We start from the raw sequence: 15,818 nt of genomic DNA, 5'->3' as shown, positions 1-15,818 counted from the left end.
GCTGAACAGTAGTTCTTGATAATCAATCTGTGATCATCTCATAAATGAGATATTCATAATGTTGTCATATAGAATAAGCCTCTTTCCCTCTTATTCCTTCTTCTAGTATCCCTCATTAGTTCATCATTGAATCATTGAAATTTTTATGACATTGAATGAGTGCTGGAATTTTTTTTTTTTCCACAAATTTTTGAAACTGACGCAAGCTTTTAAAAGCATTTGGTGGCAATGGAGTTGGTGGTGAGGATCAAAATTTGCAATTATTGCCATCATGTTGATGGGCCCTACTACAATGTGGACATTTTTGGATGACAGCCTTGAGGGTTTGATGACCTCTGCAACATTTGATGCTTTTGGGTGTGGGAGATGCAACTGAAATTTGATCCAAAATTGAGAAACAATGGTTTCTTTCTTTTTCTTTTTCTTTTTTCTTTCTGCTTAAAGGGAAAATGATGCAAAGAAGATAAGGAGAAAAGATAGGGACCATCCACCCACTCAACCACCTGCATGGTGAACCCCACCCACCACGGATCAGACCATGAGCTCCCTCTTTCTTCAGCTTCAACACTATATACAGATGCCAGTCTCATTTCTCTCTATTGCATTATTTTCCTTTTTTTCTGTTTCTGCTTTTGGAACACCTTAAAGGCTTAAACTTCCTCTCCCAACTTGGGAAAGCAGGTTACGACAGCATCTTCAACCGTGAGAAAGATCTTGTCCTCGCCGATCTCATCTGCGAACTAGGATGCATGTAGCTTGTCGATCACCACTTGCCCAGGATTTGCCAGAACCAGATGCACAACAACATGGGAGCTTTCAATCAGGTAATCTCTAAGCTCATACAATATATAATAGACATGAATTGTTTCCAAAGAGTACGTAATGTGATTCTGCGTGTTAAGTTTTTTACAAAGTAGATTTTTCGAAACATGTAGGGCAATTAGTGTGGATGTATTTACTTTGACATCTCTCTTTAGGAAACTCCTGTGTAACTCTTCCAATGCATGGATGCCACTGGTGTCTATGTCAGTTACAGCTGCAACAAACATGAGAGCATACATGAGAACGGGAATAAGCATGGAAAAACACAACATGCTTGTCAATAGAAAACTGGGGTCTAGGAAATTGGCAAAAATTTGCTTACGGGACATCTCAACAATCAAAAACTGGACTCTTGGTAGGTTGGCTTCTTTCAACTGTTCTTCCTCATCATTCAGCCATCTCAGTATCCTGCAAGGAATTTGATACTTTTGAGCCTAAGGAATTTGATACTTTCGAGCATAAGAAAAGCTGGTGGAAGGGCTAAATTTAGGGGCGTATTAGATAGTTGGATAAGGGCTAGATTAGAGATTCATGGATAAGGGCTGGTACCCCAGACACCATTCCACCAATTTTTAAGTACTGGGCCTCTAGACAATGAAACCAACATGATGTCCAGATTGGTCTAACGATCCCACCTTCCTATTATGTTGCATAATCAAAAGAGAAATATTGGGCATAGAATAAACATATACTTCACTGAAATGAAACCATACAATGATTATTATTATCTTGCTGTTATGTTTAACTTCTGGAATATTCTACTTCACCTTCTTGGATTCTCAACTTATATATAATCTTTTTTTAAATTACCACTTTATCCTAGTGGGATTGAGATCTCATCTATAATTTTCTAAGTCTTAACTCTCTGGTGCTTCTTTGGTCAATTACAATTTACAAGTGGGACCAGCACTAATTCAGGCACAAACTCCACATCAGTCCTCATCAAAAATTCCAATTTCAATTGGTGATTCTCAGAAATTGTGTAGGCAACGTTGGTCGCTTTCTTTCAATTTCAGAAGTTCATCAAGAGATTGAAAAGTTTTGAAAATAATAAGAGGCAGGGTAAAAGGGATCCACACCTTTCCTTGACATAGATAGAATTGGAAAAGTAGATTGCAGAATCAACCCTCACAATTAACAATCCTGAAATTTTAGTTGCCTCTGGATATTGTTGGATGTTCCTGTAAACGGTTGTCCTAGGGAGCCTCCCAAGAATTGCAGCCCGTGGCATTGTAAATTGTAGGAGGATCTTGGCAAAGGATATGGAAACCTGCCATAACAATAGGTGAAACAGATTCAAGACAAGTAGATCGGTAACATGGACTAGACAAATAGGACTTCAAGGTAGCAGATATCCTGATCCTTTGCCGCAATTAAGAGACCAATCTCAACAGAGGAAAAAACCACGCCAAAGAAAGCTACCATGCAAGCAACAAAATCAAATTTATCAATCTTCCATATCAGAATTGCTGCCTCATAGTCAATTAGGCCAATCACAGCAGATATAATGATGGAAGCAAGAATGGCATTTGGGGTGTATTTGAAAAGAGGTGTGATGAATTCCAAGGTTAGAAAAACAACACAGGACATCACAATGTTAGAGACTGTTGTTTGGCATCGGGCCATGTAGTTTACGGCTGAACGAGAGAAGGAACCTGCAAAGAAAAGAGTAGGTCTGATTTGTTATACAACACTAACCATTCTTACATCACTTGTTGCCACATAGCAAGAAGTCATTGAACCAACAATATTCATTGCTCCTAGGGCCACCATTTCTTTGTTTCCATCCAGTTGATAGTCCTTCATGGAAGCAAATGTTCTGCCAATTGCCACGGCTTCCTGATATACATCAAAACCCCCACATCATTCATTTTATCACTGTTATTACTTACTACTATATTGAGTCACCTTCAATCTTTTTAAGTTTAAGAATGGATTGTTCTAGGCAAGATGCCACCTTTTCAAACTTATTAACACAATAATGCTCTTCATGTCATATAAGAGTCACATAAAATTTTTATTAGCAAAGTTAAGTGAATGCGTAGTTCATCGATCACTGCAGCAGTCCTCTTGGCTGATCTTTGGTGGGCTTATTTTATCGAGATTAAGACAAACATGAATGCATCTGGCGGCATTTGCAGCTAGGTTCATGGATCATCTTGTTGCGGTGCTACTTTTCACTTTAAGGCATATCCAGATACAAGGTAAAGGTTTTGCTTTGGTTCATTCGTCTCTTATTTTCCCTTACAATTAGCTCACATGTATGTGAAAATTAAGCCCGTATGTTTTAATAAGCTTGATGATCTGAACATAATCAAGTAGCAAAGATGTATCAGCTTTTTGTTGAAAAGTAATTCTTGACGATCAATCTGTGATCATCTCATAAATGAGATATGCATGCATGATGTAATCATATATAGTGCCTCTTTCTCTTTTATGCCTTCTTCTAGTATCCCTCATTGGTTCATCATTTAATCATTGAAATTTTTATGACATTGAATGAGTGTTAGAAATTTTTTTTTTCCTACAAAATTTTGAAACTGATGCAAGCTTAAAAGCATTTGGTGGCAATGGAGTAGGCGGTGAGGATCAAAATTTGCAATTATTGATCATGGGTCCTACTACAATGTAGACATTTTTGGATGACAGCTTTTGGGGCTTGATGACCTCTGCAACATTTGATGCTTTTGGGTGTGGGGGATGCAACTGAAATTTGATCCAAATTTGAGAAATAACGGTTTCTTTCTTTTTCATTTTTTATGCTGAAAGGGAAAATGATGCAAAGAAAGAAGAGGAAAAAAGAGGGGGACCATCCACGCACTCAACCACCTGTATGGTGACTCCACCCACCATGGATCAGACCCTGAGCTCCCTCTTTCTTCACTTCAACACTATTTACAGATGCCAATCTCATTTCTCTCTCTCACCCACATTGCCTTATTTTTCTTTTCTTTTCTTTTGTTTCTGCTTTTGGAACACCTTAGGGCTTAAACTTCCTCTGCCAACTTGGGAGAGCAGGTTACGACAGCATCTCCAACCGTGAGAAAGATCTTGTCCTCGCCGATATCATCTGCGAACTTGGATGCATGAAGCTTGTCGACAACCACTTGCCCAGGATTTGCCAGAACCAGCTGCACAAAAACATGGGGGCTTTCAATCAGGTAATCTCTAAGCTCATACAATATAATAGACATGAATTGTTTCCAAAGAGTACGTAATGTGATTCTGCCGTGTTAAGTTTTTTACAAAGTAGATTTTTCGAAACATAGAGGGCAATTAGTGTGGATGTAGTTACTTTGACATCTCTCTTCAGGAGACTCCTGTGTAACTCTTCCAATGCATGGATGCCACTGGTGTCTATGTCAGTTACAGCTGCAACAAACATGAGAGCATACATGAGAATGGGAATAAGCATGGAAAAACACAACATGCTTGTCAATAGAAAACTGGGGTTTAGGAAATTGGCAAAAATTTGCTTACGGGACATCTCAACAATCAAAAATTGGACTCTTGGTAGGTTGGCTTCTTTCAAGTGTTCTTCCTCATCAGTCAACCATCTCAGTATCCTGCAAGGAATTTGATACTTTTGAGCATAAGAAAAGCTAGTGGAAGGGCTCAATTTAGGTTGTGGAGCAGGGGCGTATTAGATAGTTGGATAAGGGATAAATTAGATACTTGGACAAGGGCTGGTACACCATACACCATTCCACCTATTTTTAAGTACTAAGGGATTGTGTGGTAACTATTTTCAAAAATAGTTCTGAAAAATAGTTTTTAAGGATAATTTTTTAAAATTGTTCTCTAATGTTTTATAGAACAAAAGTCTTTTTGAAAATATGAAATATTTTTAACCTATTTTTAATATTTTAAATATGTTTTAAAAATAATTTTTATGTCTAATATTTTATTTTTAATCATTTTACATGTTTGCATAATTATTTTTTAAAACAAACCTCAAAAAACAAGTGAATCCAACTGAAAACACTTAAAAGATGTTATTTGAAAATACCTTATTTTTTGTTTTTAAGAACAAATAATAGAAAATAGAAAACAACTTTTTGTTAACAAATGTGTTTTCTTAATTTTTTGTTATGGATAACAAAAAACTGTTCGAAAAAATAGTTGTTAAACAAGCCCTAAGCCTCTATACCATGAAAACATGTCTAGATTGGTCTAACTATCCCACCTTCCTATCATGTTGCATAGTCAAGACAGAAATATTGGGCATAGAATAAACATATAATTTCACTAAAATTAAACGTAAAATGATTCTTATTATCTTGTAATTATGTTAACTTATGGATTATTCTACTTCACCTTCCTGGATTCTTAACTTGTATATAATCTTTTTAGAAAGTACCACTTTAGTCTCATCTATAATTTTCTATTCTTAACTCTCTTGGTGCTTCGTTGGTCAGTTACAATTTACAAGTGGGACCAACACTAATTGAGTCACAAACTCTACATATCCTCACTAAATAATTCTAGTTTTGCTAAAACCAAAACTTGAAATCAAAGTCCTCATCAAAAGTTCCAATTTCTACCAGTGATTCTCATAAATTGTCTAGATAATGTTGGTCACTTTCTTTCAATTTCAGAAGTTCATCAAGAGATTGAAAAGTTCTAAAAATAATAACAAGCAGGGTAAAAGGGATCCATACCTTTCCTTGACGTAGTTAGAATTGGAGAAGTAGATTGCAGAATCAATCCTCACAATTAACAAGCCTGGAATTTTAGTTGCCTCTGGATATTGTTGGATGTTCCTGTAAACAGTTGTCCTAGGGAGCTTCCCAAGAATTGCAGTCCTTGGCCTTGTAACTTGTAGGAGGATCTTGGCAAAGGATATGGCAACCTGCCATAACAATAGGTGAAAACAGAATCAAGACAATTAGGTCGGTAACATGTACTAGAAAAATAAGACTTCAAGGTGGCAGATATCTTGACCCTTTACCGCAATTAAGAGACCAATCTCAACAGATTTAAAAACCACACCAAAGAAGGCTCCCATGCAAGCAACAAAATCAAATTTATCAATCTTCCATATCAGAATTGCTGCATCGTAGTCAATTAGGCCAATCACAGCAGATATAATGATGGAAGCAAGAATGGCATTTGGGGTGTATTTGAAAAGAGGTGTGATGAATTCCAGGGTTAGGAATACAACACAGGACATCACAATGTTAGAGACTGCAGTCCTGCATCCGGCCATGTAGTTTACTGCTGAACGAGAGAAGGAACCTGCAAAGAAAAGAGCAGGTATGATTTGTTTACAGCACTAACCATTCTTACATCACTTTCTAGTGCTGTCCAAATGCCAACCATTGAAAATGTCCCTGCTACATTTGACTCAATCAGAAGATTATAACTATCCAGTTGCTAGCCGTTTCTTTGTTGTAGGCTTAATCTGATCTACACTTCAAACAATTGTGATAAAGTGGCTGGTGGAAAATTTTAATTTATTTATTAGAACTTTCTTTGTCCTGAATTCTTTTGTGGATCAGCTATGGTCATCTCTTGCCATTACTTCACATGTATCATCATTCAAAATCAGAGAGATTGCTATGAGTCTGTTTGTGTTTTCTTCTCACCTGTTGCCACATAGCAAGAAGTCATTGAACCAACAATATTCATTGCTCCTAGGGCCACCATTTCTTTGTTTCCATCCAGTTGATAGTCCTTCATGGAAGCAAATGTTCTGCCAATTGCCACGGCTTCCTGACATACATCAAAACCCCCACATCAAACAAAAATGGGATAGAAAAGATTTAAGAGACAAAACTGATTATCAAAATTTTCTTGCAAACTGGGGTGGAATTGGCTTACCGTCAATGCTATCAAACCAGCCACAACACCAATTTTAAATCCTTTTAGGAGATAAACACCACTGAAATATATTTGACTTGCAGATGAAGGATTGATTCCTTTATCTATGTGTTTCACCTTCATACATCAAAAGAAGTATTGAGTTCTACTATCACTGTTATTACTTACTACTATTGTGATCATGTTTTAAGCAATCAGGGGAAGGACTATAATAAAAGTAAGTGCACTCACAATTTGAACACCTTTCTTATCTGCACGGGTAATGTACACGAAGAAGGTAGACAGAATAACTGATATCAATGGAGCAATTGCAGGTACCCAGAAAAATTTCTTGTTTTTCTTTCCCTGTTCCTCAAATCACGTGAGAATCAAGGAAAAAAACTTAAAACTCCTACAGATTTTTAGGGTGCAAATTGATCAAAATTAAGGACTCTTACAATGTACTTAGCAAATAGAAGAAAACCCAAAAAGGTAGCCCCAATGACTATAGTCTGCCAGTTCCACTGCAAATATGTTGTGGATGTAAGATTCAGTAACTTAGGTTAAACCAAATATCTCGGATTTAACCAAGAGGTTGAACCCCTATAAAGAGGGAAAAAAAAAAGGAATGGAAATGGAAGGCGAGATTACCCCGTGATGAACTGAGCCCCATACTGAATGCATTACAGAAATAATATCAGTTTCCTTTGTGAAATTCTTGATGCCAAGAAAACCTTTAAGCTGTTGGAGGGCTATTGTAATCGCAGCTCCACCCATAAAACCAACAATGGCAGCATGGGATAAGAAATCGATCAAGAAACCTAATCTGATAACAAAACCAAACCACCATCATTTTATCATTGAGAACTGAAAGCTGGAAGCCTTTAAAAGAGATGGAACAATGATATAAACGATGCAAAACCATAAGGAAGAAACAATTAAGATATAATTTCCCTCTGAGGCTTCAAATTACTTCAAGTAGATACTTTTTCCGATTACCTAAAAAATCCAAGTGTGGCTTGTGTGATCCCAGCAAAAAATGTAGCTGTGAATGCAAGCCGCAGATACTCTGCTGGATTTTCTGTGGGATCAATCTCTGCCCGAAGCAGACTTCCTAGTAAGAGAGACACCACAGCAACTGGCCCTATGGCTATGTCTCTTGAACTGCCCATGAAGGCATAAATCAGTGGAGGAACGAAGCTGGAGTCTGTAGAAGTTTAGAACAGGAGAGGAAATTACCACAACAAAATCCCAATAAGGCTAAATAGAAGGCAACATAGTGTTCTTAATTAATATGGAACTTACATAGCCCATACTGAGGTTCCAAAGATGCAAGTTTTGCATACCCGATATCCTGTTTTACCAGTTAGCAAATTATTAAAATGCAGTGGATAATAATATGGGATTTGTTTTCTTTTTGTTTAAATCACTTTTAATCATCTAATCTACCTGAGGAATGCAGAGACTTGCAATGGTGAGTCCAGCAATGAGATCCCCTCTAAACTTAGTTAGATTGTAGCTTCTCCCCCATTCAAGAATGGGGAAAATAGCCTGGATGCCTAGGATGAACTTCCGAGATTTAGATTGATCCTTGAAAGAGCGAAGAGGATCATCTGCAAAGAACGTCTCCTTCACTGTGGTTTTGAATTCCTTGAAGAGATTTTGCTTAGGGGGAACTCCCACCTTGTGCATGTACGGCAAGTTCGTCGTATGTCTGTGTGAGGATGACAGGCTACGAATGTCCTCTTTCGCTTCTGGCACCTCATCAGTTGAATGGGGCCCCATTGCAGACAAGGACTACTGAACCTGTAATGCATAAAAAATAGAAAGATAATCACGAACTGGGAAAAAGGGATGCTTATTTCTAAACTGAGCCGATTAACATGGAGGAGTTTCAAACACTGCACTTAGGCAAGAAGAATGTCATAAGTTTCCACATGAAAACTAACATAGCCATTTGATTATAGTTTTAAACAGTTCTATACAAGGAAAACATATCATCTCAAAGACATTGCATGTAGCTGAAAAATTCATAAAGAATAAAAACTACTGATACAGCAGGCACGAGCTTTGTTCAACTGACAACGTTGGTGGAGAGAATTGAAACTAACCCCAGCAGAATCAAACGAGGCTTGGGAAAGGAGGGTTGGATGATTCGAGGCTTAGAAAGTGCCGACCCTTCTTGAGCATGAAACGAAGGTGGAGTTCTTCCTTATATAAGTCCTGAATGCCTGAAAGGAATTACCAGTCAAACTTGTTAGGTTGAATGAAAGACTTATCCACAGTGATAATCTATGAATTTGGATCCCTTAGAAGTCAGATACAAAATCGACAACTAACTTAAGGCAGATTAAAATATTGATAAAACCGACTATTGACTATTCAATAGCCTTATTATTGATGTAAGCAAGTGATCATCTCCCTCACGATATCTGAAATCGCAGAACAGTACATAGAGTCTGTGGGAGGGGTTGACTTGAAGTACATGTGGCGCATAGAATCAATACAGACAACCACCAAATTTTCCCTTCCTTTCCTATATTATGTTTTCTCCTTATAATCTTCTATTAAAGTTCTTAAAGAGTATCAACTGGACAAACTCCCCAATGTATGGTGCTCCCGTGTGTTCAAAAAAATGAGACGCAACCCTCCCAACCATCACAAGTGATCATGCAATTCACCATTTTCAATTCTAAATGATTACTTGCACAAAAACATTGAATCATTCTGGTATCTTATTAGTGGCAACTTAATCAGATGAATATTTACTGCTTATAGGCACCACACCTATAAACAACCAGCCAAACGACAAAAAAAGAAAACCTATACCACCCACTTCATTAAGAACAGGTTATTATTGAATTGACTGCCTTGTTTTGCATCTTGAAAAGAGCATTTTCTTACTGCAATTGACACAGAATACAGCAGCCGAGTGTGCAATAAAATTAAACAAAGCACCACAGAATCAAGTCATCCCTACCAGGATTTAAAAGATGATAAAATGCTGAAATCGATAATCAACCATGTTGCTTTTTCTACTTTCAGAAACTGTGAAAATCAACTTGACTAAATCAATCAAACACCTCACCATTAACTAGTTGCTGATTACAATAACAATATCCGATTCTGAACCCGCATTTTTATTTCTATTTTATTCATATACTCAGATTATATTAGAGCAAGTTAATATTATTCTTTGTTATATATTAGTTTGAATTATAATAGAATAGAATCTCGAATTTGAAACTATTAGTTTGAATTATAGTAGGAGATAGAGTTTGAATTATAATTGAATTCAAATGTATTTGTATATTAATATCCATCGTCATCGATAAGAATAGATGCCATATTTTCTTTCTCTGTGGGTTGTACTTAAATGGCCTTTAGAAAAAATGGAAGATATGATAATAATTGCCCTATCTGACTGCCACCCCCGCAACATAAATCATGAATTAAATGATCAAATGAAGCAAAACCCAGAAACTGAATAACTTTTTGTGAATGGGTATTTGGGCAATTTACATGATCTTTTCAGAACAAATGCTATAATAAAGCCTACATCTGACCTCGAAACGCTTTTCACGAAAGCCATTGATAGTGGAGGATACAATGATAGCTAGAAATGGTCGCCCCGCTTCATAAATCAACTTTAACACAAAAACCTCTTAAAACAAAGAAAACAAAGCAGGAAAAGAGGAAGAGAACAAATCACCCAAAAAGCTAAAAAGTAACACTTCTAAATTACCCTTTTGAAAAACAAGAATACCCAATATCAGCTATCACTTCAGCTACCCACGATCGATGGTCCTTGAATTTCAGGAATATTTTAAAATATATATCAACCAATCCCCGCAGAATATCACAGCGAACCCCGAATCCCGTCCAGGTTCAATGAACAGAAAGTTTCCCACCTCAGCCCTTCCGATTCTCTTTCGATTTGTGCCGTATAAAAAACTCCCTCATCGTCAGCCCAACCAAACCAAATATTTAAGCAAAATCAATCAAACGGAACGTTCCCAAAAAGGCGGTCTCCTCGTGCACACGTACAACTCTTAACACCCTGTTTGGTTGCAGAGAAAATGTTATACAGCCTGTTGGGATATGAAACAAGATTAGAAGTCTAAAACAAAGAGACCCTTCAGTGTATTTTAGATTTCCCTTCATTTGGAAGGCAAGTTGTAAGTTTATAACGGTGTTAGTTAGGTTTGTGCCTTTTTGGAAGGCAGCGTCAGTAATGAAATTTTCAAACTGATGTTCCCACGTGGTTGACGAAAGTAAACGGTAGAGTGCCTTTCCATCTGCCTAGTGGCCACGTGTCGCTTTCTTGGTCCCAACGGCCCCACATGTCCTTCTCCCACCGATGCCGACGTTGGCAAGGTCGAACCAGGCCGGGATCGCGACCCGATTCACTTACTCGGCCTCCGGAGTTGACTGTTGAGTTCCATTAGTTTAATCCGTAAAGGGGGAAAAAAAAAAAAAAAAGAACTTATATTTTTTATTACATAATTTTATTTTTCACTGTATTTTTTATTTGTTTATTTATTTCTTTTGCAAAACTAATATATATATAAATTAATTCTAATATATTTATTCCTTAATATATATAATTTTTTTCTATATTGAATAAAATAATATTATATTTTTTATTTTAAAAAATTAAACATTTTAATCATAAATATTATTAAAAAAATAAAAATTACTACAATTTCGAATTAGTACAAAAGAGATTTAAACTTTTTTAACATCAGAGTGTAATATAACTTTTATTTATTCAAATAAAAAAAGTAAAAATATATTAGTTGTGGAACCTCTTTCATATATGGGAATTTTTTTTTCTTAAAAATAGTTTTTTTTCTAAATAATGAACCAATCTAATGGATCCCTCTACGGTTATAATTACTTTATCGAATATTATCGGGAATATGATAAAATACTAATAACATATCATATTTTATATTTATTTGGAAAGAAAATAATATATTTTATTTCATCACACGACATATTTTGGTGACATATATTAATCAATCTTCTTTTTATATCCCTTGCATATATGGTGTGTATATATTTCATATATCATAAATTTATTTTTCATCGTATTTTTCTATTTATTTCTCTACTTATTTGGAAAATTAAAAATCTTAATTAGAAAATAATATATTTATAGTTAATAAAATAAAAAATACATATATGTTTATTATATTGTAAAATAATATTAACATATTTATTACTTAATATATTCAAATTATTTTTATATATTAGATAAATAATATAAATATTAATAACAAACAAACAAAAAATTACTTGTTAAATTGTAATCTTAAATATTAAAACTTGAAAATATACTAGGTGAGAAGCCTCTTCCATATAAGGCTTTTTTTAAATAATGGTTTGTAGATATGGATAATTTTTGGCATGTAGTTGGGTGAGTTAGACTTGAAATGGTGCACATGTAACGTGTATGACCCACACGGGTCGGAATCAGAAAATGCCTTATTAGCTTAACCTTAGTTTAGAAATCATAACCTCCACTCCAGCTTTCCCACCCTACCTCTTATTGAGCCAGCTTATCCCATTTGTTCTTTACTCAATTGATGAGCTTCTAGGTTGATAACCTTCCTGGTTTTGACTTGGTCTTTGTGATTCCGCTTTTCCTTCTCACTTTAACATTATTATTGGTTTGATCTAAAGATTATTATCTATAATTGATGCTCTTTCATATAAGGCTTTTTTAAAATAATGGTTCCTAGTAAGGTTATACTTGGTAGGATATAATATGAAATATGAGAAAATATTTTATATAATATATTTTATTTCATACTTCATTGATGATAATTAAAATAATGGTTCCTAGTAAGGTTATACTTGGTAGGATATAATATGAAATATGAGAAAATATTTTATATAATATAATTGATGATAAAATAAAATAAGTTATTTTATAAATTATTATCCTTTATATTCAAATATGAATTATGATAAGTAGTGAGATATATTATTTAATATTTTATTTTATATTTTATACATAATATATGTTATTTTTATACTAAGATATTAAAGACATATATCTCATATATTATAAATTTATTTCTCATATATTTTTTATTTGTTTTTTTTATACTTATTTTAAAAAACAAAAAAATGACTTAATAATAATAATAAAACTTAGTGGATGGTTATTGTTAGGAAGCGTCCCAAATTCCTAATTAGTATAGATTTTTTTTTTGTAAAGAATATTATATACAATATTTCTAAGTTGATATATTATTGTAATATTAGACTTGAATAAGGAAGGTTGTTGGAAATATCTCTATAAATATTTTAGGTCATAAGGGAAAAAGTTATGAGATGAAGATGAATTTATAGAGACTATACGAGGTGGATAGAGATGTGAGGAAGAACGAGAGGTACTCTGTGGAGCGAGAGAGCTCGTAGTAAAGTATGGATACAAGGAGTGGGGAAACATGTGATGTTTCGGAACCCAATAGTTCTATTTGATTCTATTCTCTGTAATATTCTCTATTGTATAGTGGAATCATTCTCTCTTATTCATGGATGTAGGCATGGTTGGTCAAACCATGTTAAAACCTCGTGTACCACATGTGTGATTGTTTTATTTTTGTGTTCTTGAACTAACATTGTTAGCATCAAAGTTTTCGCTGTCATAACGGTTAGCAACCAACTTAATAACTTAAAGTGACTTAATAATTTAATTTAAATCATTAAGTACATTTGGTAAGATAACTTAATTATATGACTTAAAATCAAAAAACAACTTTAAGTAATAAGTAAAAAGAATTAACTTATTTTTACTCTCAGTTACCCTAGTTACTTTTATGATTTGTTTTGCTATTTCATTATATCAAATATTACTTAATATTTTTAACTCTAATTATAATTTATAAGAATAAATATGTCAATTTGATGATTTAGAATAAATTTTAAGTTAATTTTATCAAATAATCTTAATACTTAAAATAAAAACTAAATAATAAGTTTTATTTTAACAACTTAAATATAATTTAACTTAAAATCAACTTAAATTATTAAATAATAAATATTAAATTTTACTAAATACCCCTTTAATAAATAAATTACATACTAAATTTTAAACCATACATTACTCTCAAATAAATATAAAAGGGATTTAAAACATTTTAGTATGAAATATGTGTAAGTTGACTTTTGAGAATGAGACTAACGGATGTCCTCTTGACCTTGGTGCCTTATTAGCAACCCCAATACCATAGCCCACCTTCTTCCCAAACTAAGCTCTCAATTCATTCTCTTGCAGATATCTGAGACCCCAATAGTTGTTAGGAAACGTCAACTTACAGGTGAGAAAGGAAAGAGCAGAGACAACTTGTCTTTTGATAGGCGGATAAGGCCAATTTCATCCTCAATCATTTTAAAAAATAAAAATAAATAGAAAAAAAAAATTTAAAACAAAAGTCAGCCGCATTGCCGGTGTTTTGGACATATGGTTACACAGCGTGCTTCGGAATCTGATTGCTAAGTCAACTGTTTGGAAGGCCGGGGCCTCCTCCTTCGACAAAAATATAATTTTTTAGAAGATACACGAATATCCTTATTTTTGTTTTGTTTTCAAACATATTTGTCTTTCCACGTAAGCATACCAACCAATATTATTATAATTATTATATGAAAACTTTTCAAATTCTTAACCGTTGTCTTCAAAATTCTTCCGGATTTAATCTTTGCCCATTGGAGGTTCTGTCTAAGAGAAACAGCCAATAAACAAGCAAAAAATCCAAAAAGATCTGAAAGTCCATTTAGATGGGCTGGAATTTTGGTTCAGTCTTATTGACTCTTAAAAAGCAAGTCTGAAGTAGATCAGATATGTATCAAGTTACTTCTTTTCAATTCTTAATTCTTATTCTAGAAGTTGGTAAACTAAAGGGATTGAGAAAATATTCTAATTGAAAATCACTGTCATGGTAGGATGGCTCTTTGCTCATACTACAGGCCAATGATACAAACCCCTTCTCCATTAGTTTAAACCCAAAAATGAGTCAACGTCTCCTCATTCCCTCTTTTCAACGAGATGACATGATTTTATCAAGCTAATAAGTTGGGCGTATCTAAGTGTATCTTTCTAGCATTAATGCATGATTATTCAAAGGATTTATGATAAAATTATGATGAATTTAAAATTAATTTTTTAAAATCCAGTATAAAAAATATTTTCAAATCTACTGCACTTTTAATCACATTGAAATGTGTTTCTTTAACCTCTATCATTTTTGTATTAAAGACATACGATAAAAAAAAAAATTAAATTTATATTAAAAGTATCTTTTTCATAAACATTTTATATAAGAGACATTTTTTTTATATATAATTTTTTATAGTTATATATATTAGAAAAATTAAATTTATACTTAAGTTTCCATAATTTTACAAAATCAAATTTATATTAAAGGTGTTTCTTAAGAAGACATTTTTCATAATTTTCATATCAACGACACCGTAGAAAAAATAATTGAATTTATACTAAAAATATATTTTCAAAAGACATCTTTCACAATTCAATGGAATTAAATTTATACTAAAGGAATCTAGTAAATAAACACCTTCGACAATTTTGTAAAATTAAATTCATATTGAAAAGTGTCTCTTAAAAAGACACATTTATTATAAATTCAATTTTTTCGATTGGTGGTTAATATAAAAATTATGAAAGATGTTTCTTTAAAAGATACATTTAATATAAATTCAATTTTATAGAATTATGGAGACACCTTTCGTGTAAATTCATTTTTTTTTTTCCATTATGTAGCTGATATGAAAATTGTGGAAGATATTTTTTGAAAAGACACCTTTAATATAAAGTCGATTTTGTGGTATCGTGGAAAGATGTCTCTTCTAGGAACATCTTTAATATAAATTCAATTTTTTAGCATGTATGATTAATAAAAAAAACTTATAAAAACATGTTTTTTTGAAGAAACACTTTTAATATAAATTCAATTTAGTGGATTATGGAAGTTGTCTCTTAAAGAGACACTTTCGGTGTAAATTCAATTTTTATTTTATTTTAATATGTATCATTGATATGAAAAATATAAAAAGTATCTCTTGAAAAGATAGCTAAAATACCATAGATTTATCAATAGTTTTGTAACTATCATTTAATTTATTTATTTTTAATCTAACTCGAAGCCCAAATAGACAAT

The 15,818-nt window shown here is 33.4% G+C and overlaps 1 protein-coding gene and 1 long non-coding RNA gene across 5 annotated transcripts; one reads left to right on the top strand and one right to left on the bottom strand.

Annotated features, from left to right (window-relative positions):
- Positions 1–736: 736 nt before the first annotated feature.
- On the top strand, positions 737–4,086 carry LOC117906584. 2 transcript variants are annotated; one of them, XR_004649868.1, is made up of 3 exons: positions 737–824; positions 2,885–3,026; positions 3,807–4,086. It is a non-coding gene; the product is annotated as an uncharacterized LOC117906584 (long non-coding RNA). The 2 variants fall into 2 exon arrangements; XR_004649867.1 differs by having other exon boundaries at positions 3,592–4,086.
- On the bottom strand, positions 3,406–10,764 carry LOC117906582 (sulfate transporter 1.3). Of its 3 annotated transcripts, XM_034819673.1 has the most exons (16): positions 10,370–10,764; positions 10,191–10,271; positions 8,736–8,855; positions 8,074–8,430; positions 7,930–7,978; positions 7,624–7,831; positions 7,276–7,450; positions 7,083–7,148; positions 6,877–6,990; positions 6,646–6,762; positions 6,411–6,537; positions 5,774–6,060; positions 5,484–5,674; positions 4,303–4,388; positions 4,118–4,194; positions 3,406–3,953 (listed from the first exon to the last, which is right to left on the bottom strand). In XM_034819673.1, the coding sequence occupies exons 4-16, from the start codon at positions 8,407–8,409 to the stop codon at positions 3,810–3,812; spliced, it is 1,977 nt and encodes a 658-aa protein (XP_034675564.1). In that variant the 5' UTR covers positions 8,410–8,430; positions 8,736–8,855; positions 10,191–10,271; positions 10,370–10,764; the 3' UTR covers positions 3,406–3,809. The 3 variants fall into 3 exon arrangements, with proteins under 3 accessions (XP_034675564.1, XP_034675563.1, XP_034675565.1); XM_034819672.1 differs by lacking the exon at positions 10,191–10,271; XM_034819674.1 differs by lacking the exon at positions 10,191–10,271 and having other exon boundaries at positions 10,391–10,764.
- Between the last annotated feature and the right edge of the window lie 5,054 nt (positions 10,765–15,818).

The sequence above is a fragment of the Vitis riparia genome, chromosome 18 (assembly GCF_004353265.1).
Source record: "Vitis riparia cultivar Riparia Gloire de Montpellier isolate 1030 chromosome 18, EGFV_Vit.rip_1.0, whole genome shotgun sequence".
NCBI lineage: Eukaryota > Viridiplantae > Streptophyta > Magnoliopsida > Vitales > Vitaceae > Vitis > Vitis riparia.
Note: the sequence above shows the minus strand (reverse complement) of the source record. Positions and strands in the feature narration are given on the sequence as shown.

Excerpts from the sequence above, each read along its gene's own strand:
- LOC117906582 (XM_034819673.1), bottom strand. The coding sequence starts at position 8,409 with ATGGGGCCCCATTCAACTGATGAGGTGCCAGAAGCGAAAGAGGACATT. Across the intron at positions 7,832-7,929 it reads GGAACCTCAGTATGGGCTAT|ACTCCAGCTTCGTTCCTCCA; the intron begins GTAAGTTCCATA and ends AAACTTCTACAG. Across the intron at positions 5,675-5,773 it reads AGATTGGTCTCTTAATTGCG|GTTGCCATATCCTTTGCCAA; the intron begins GTAAAGGGTCAA and ends TTGTTATGGCAG.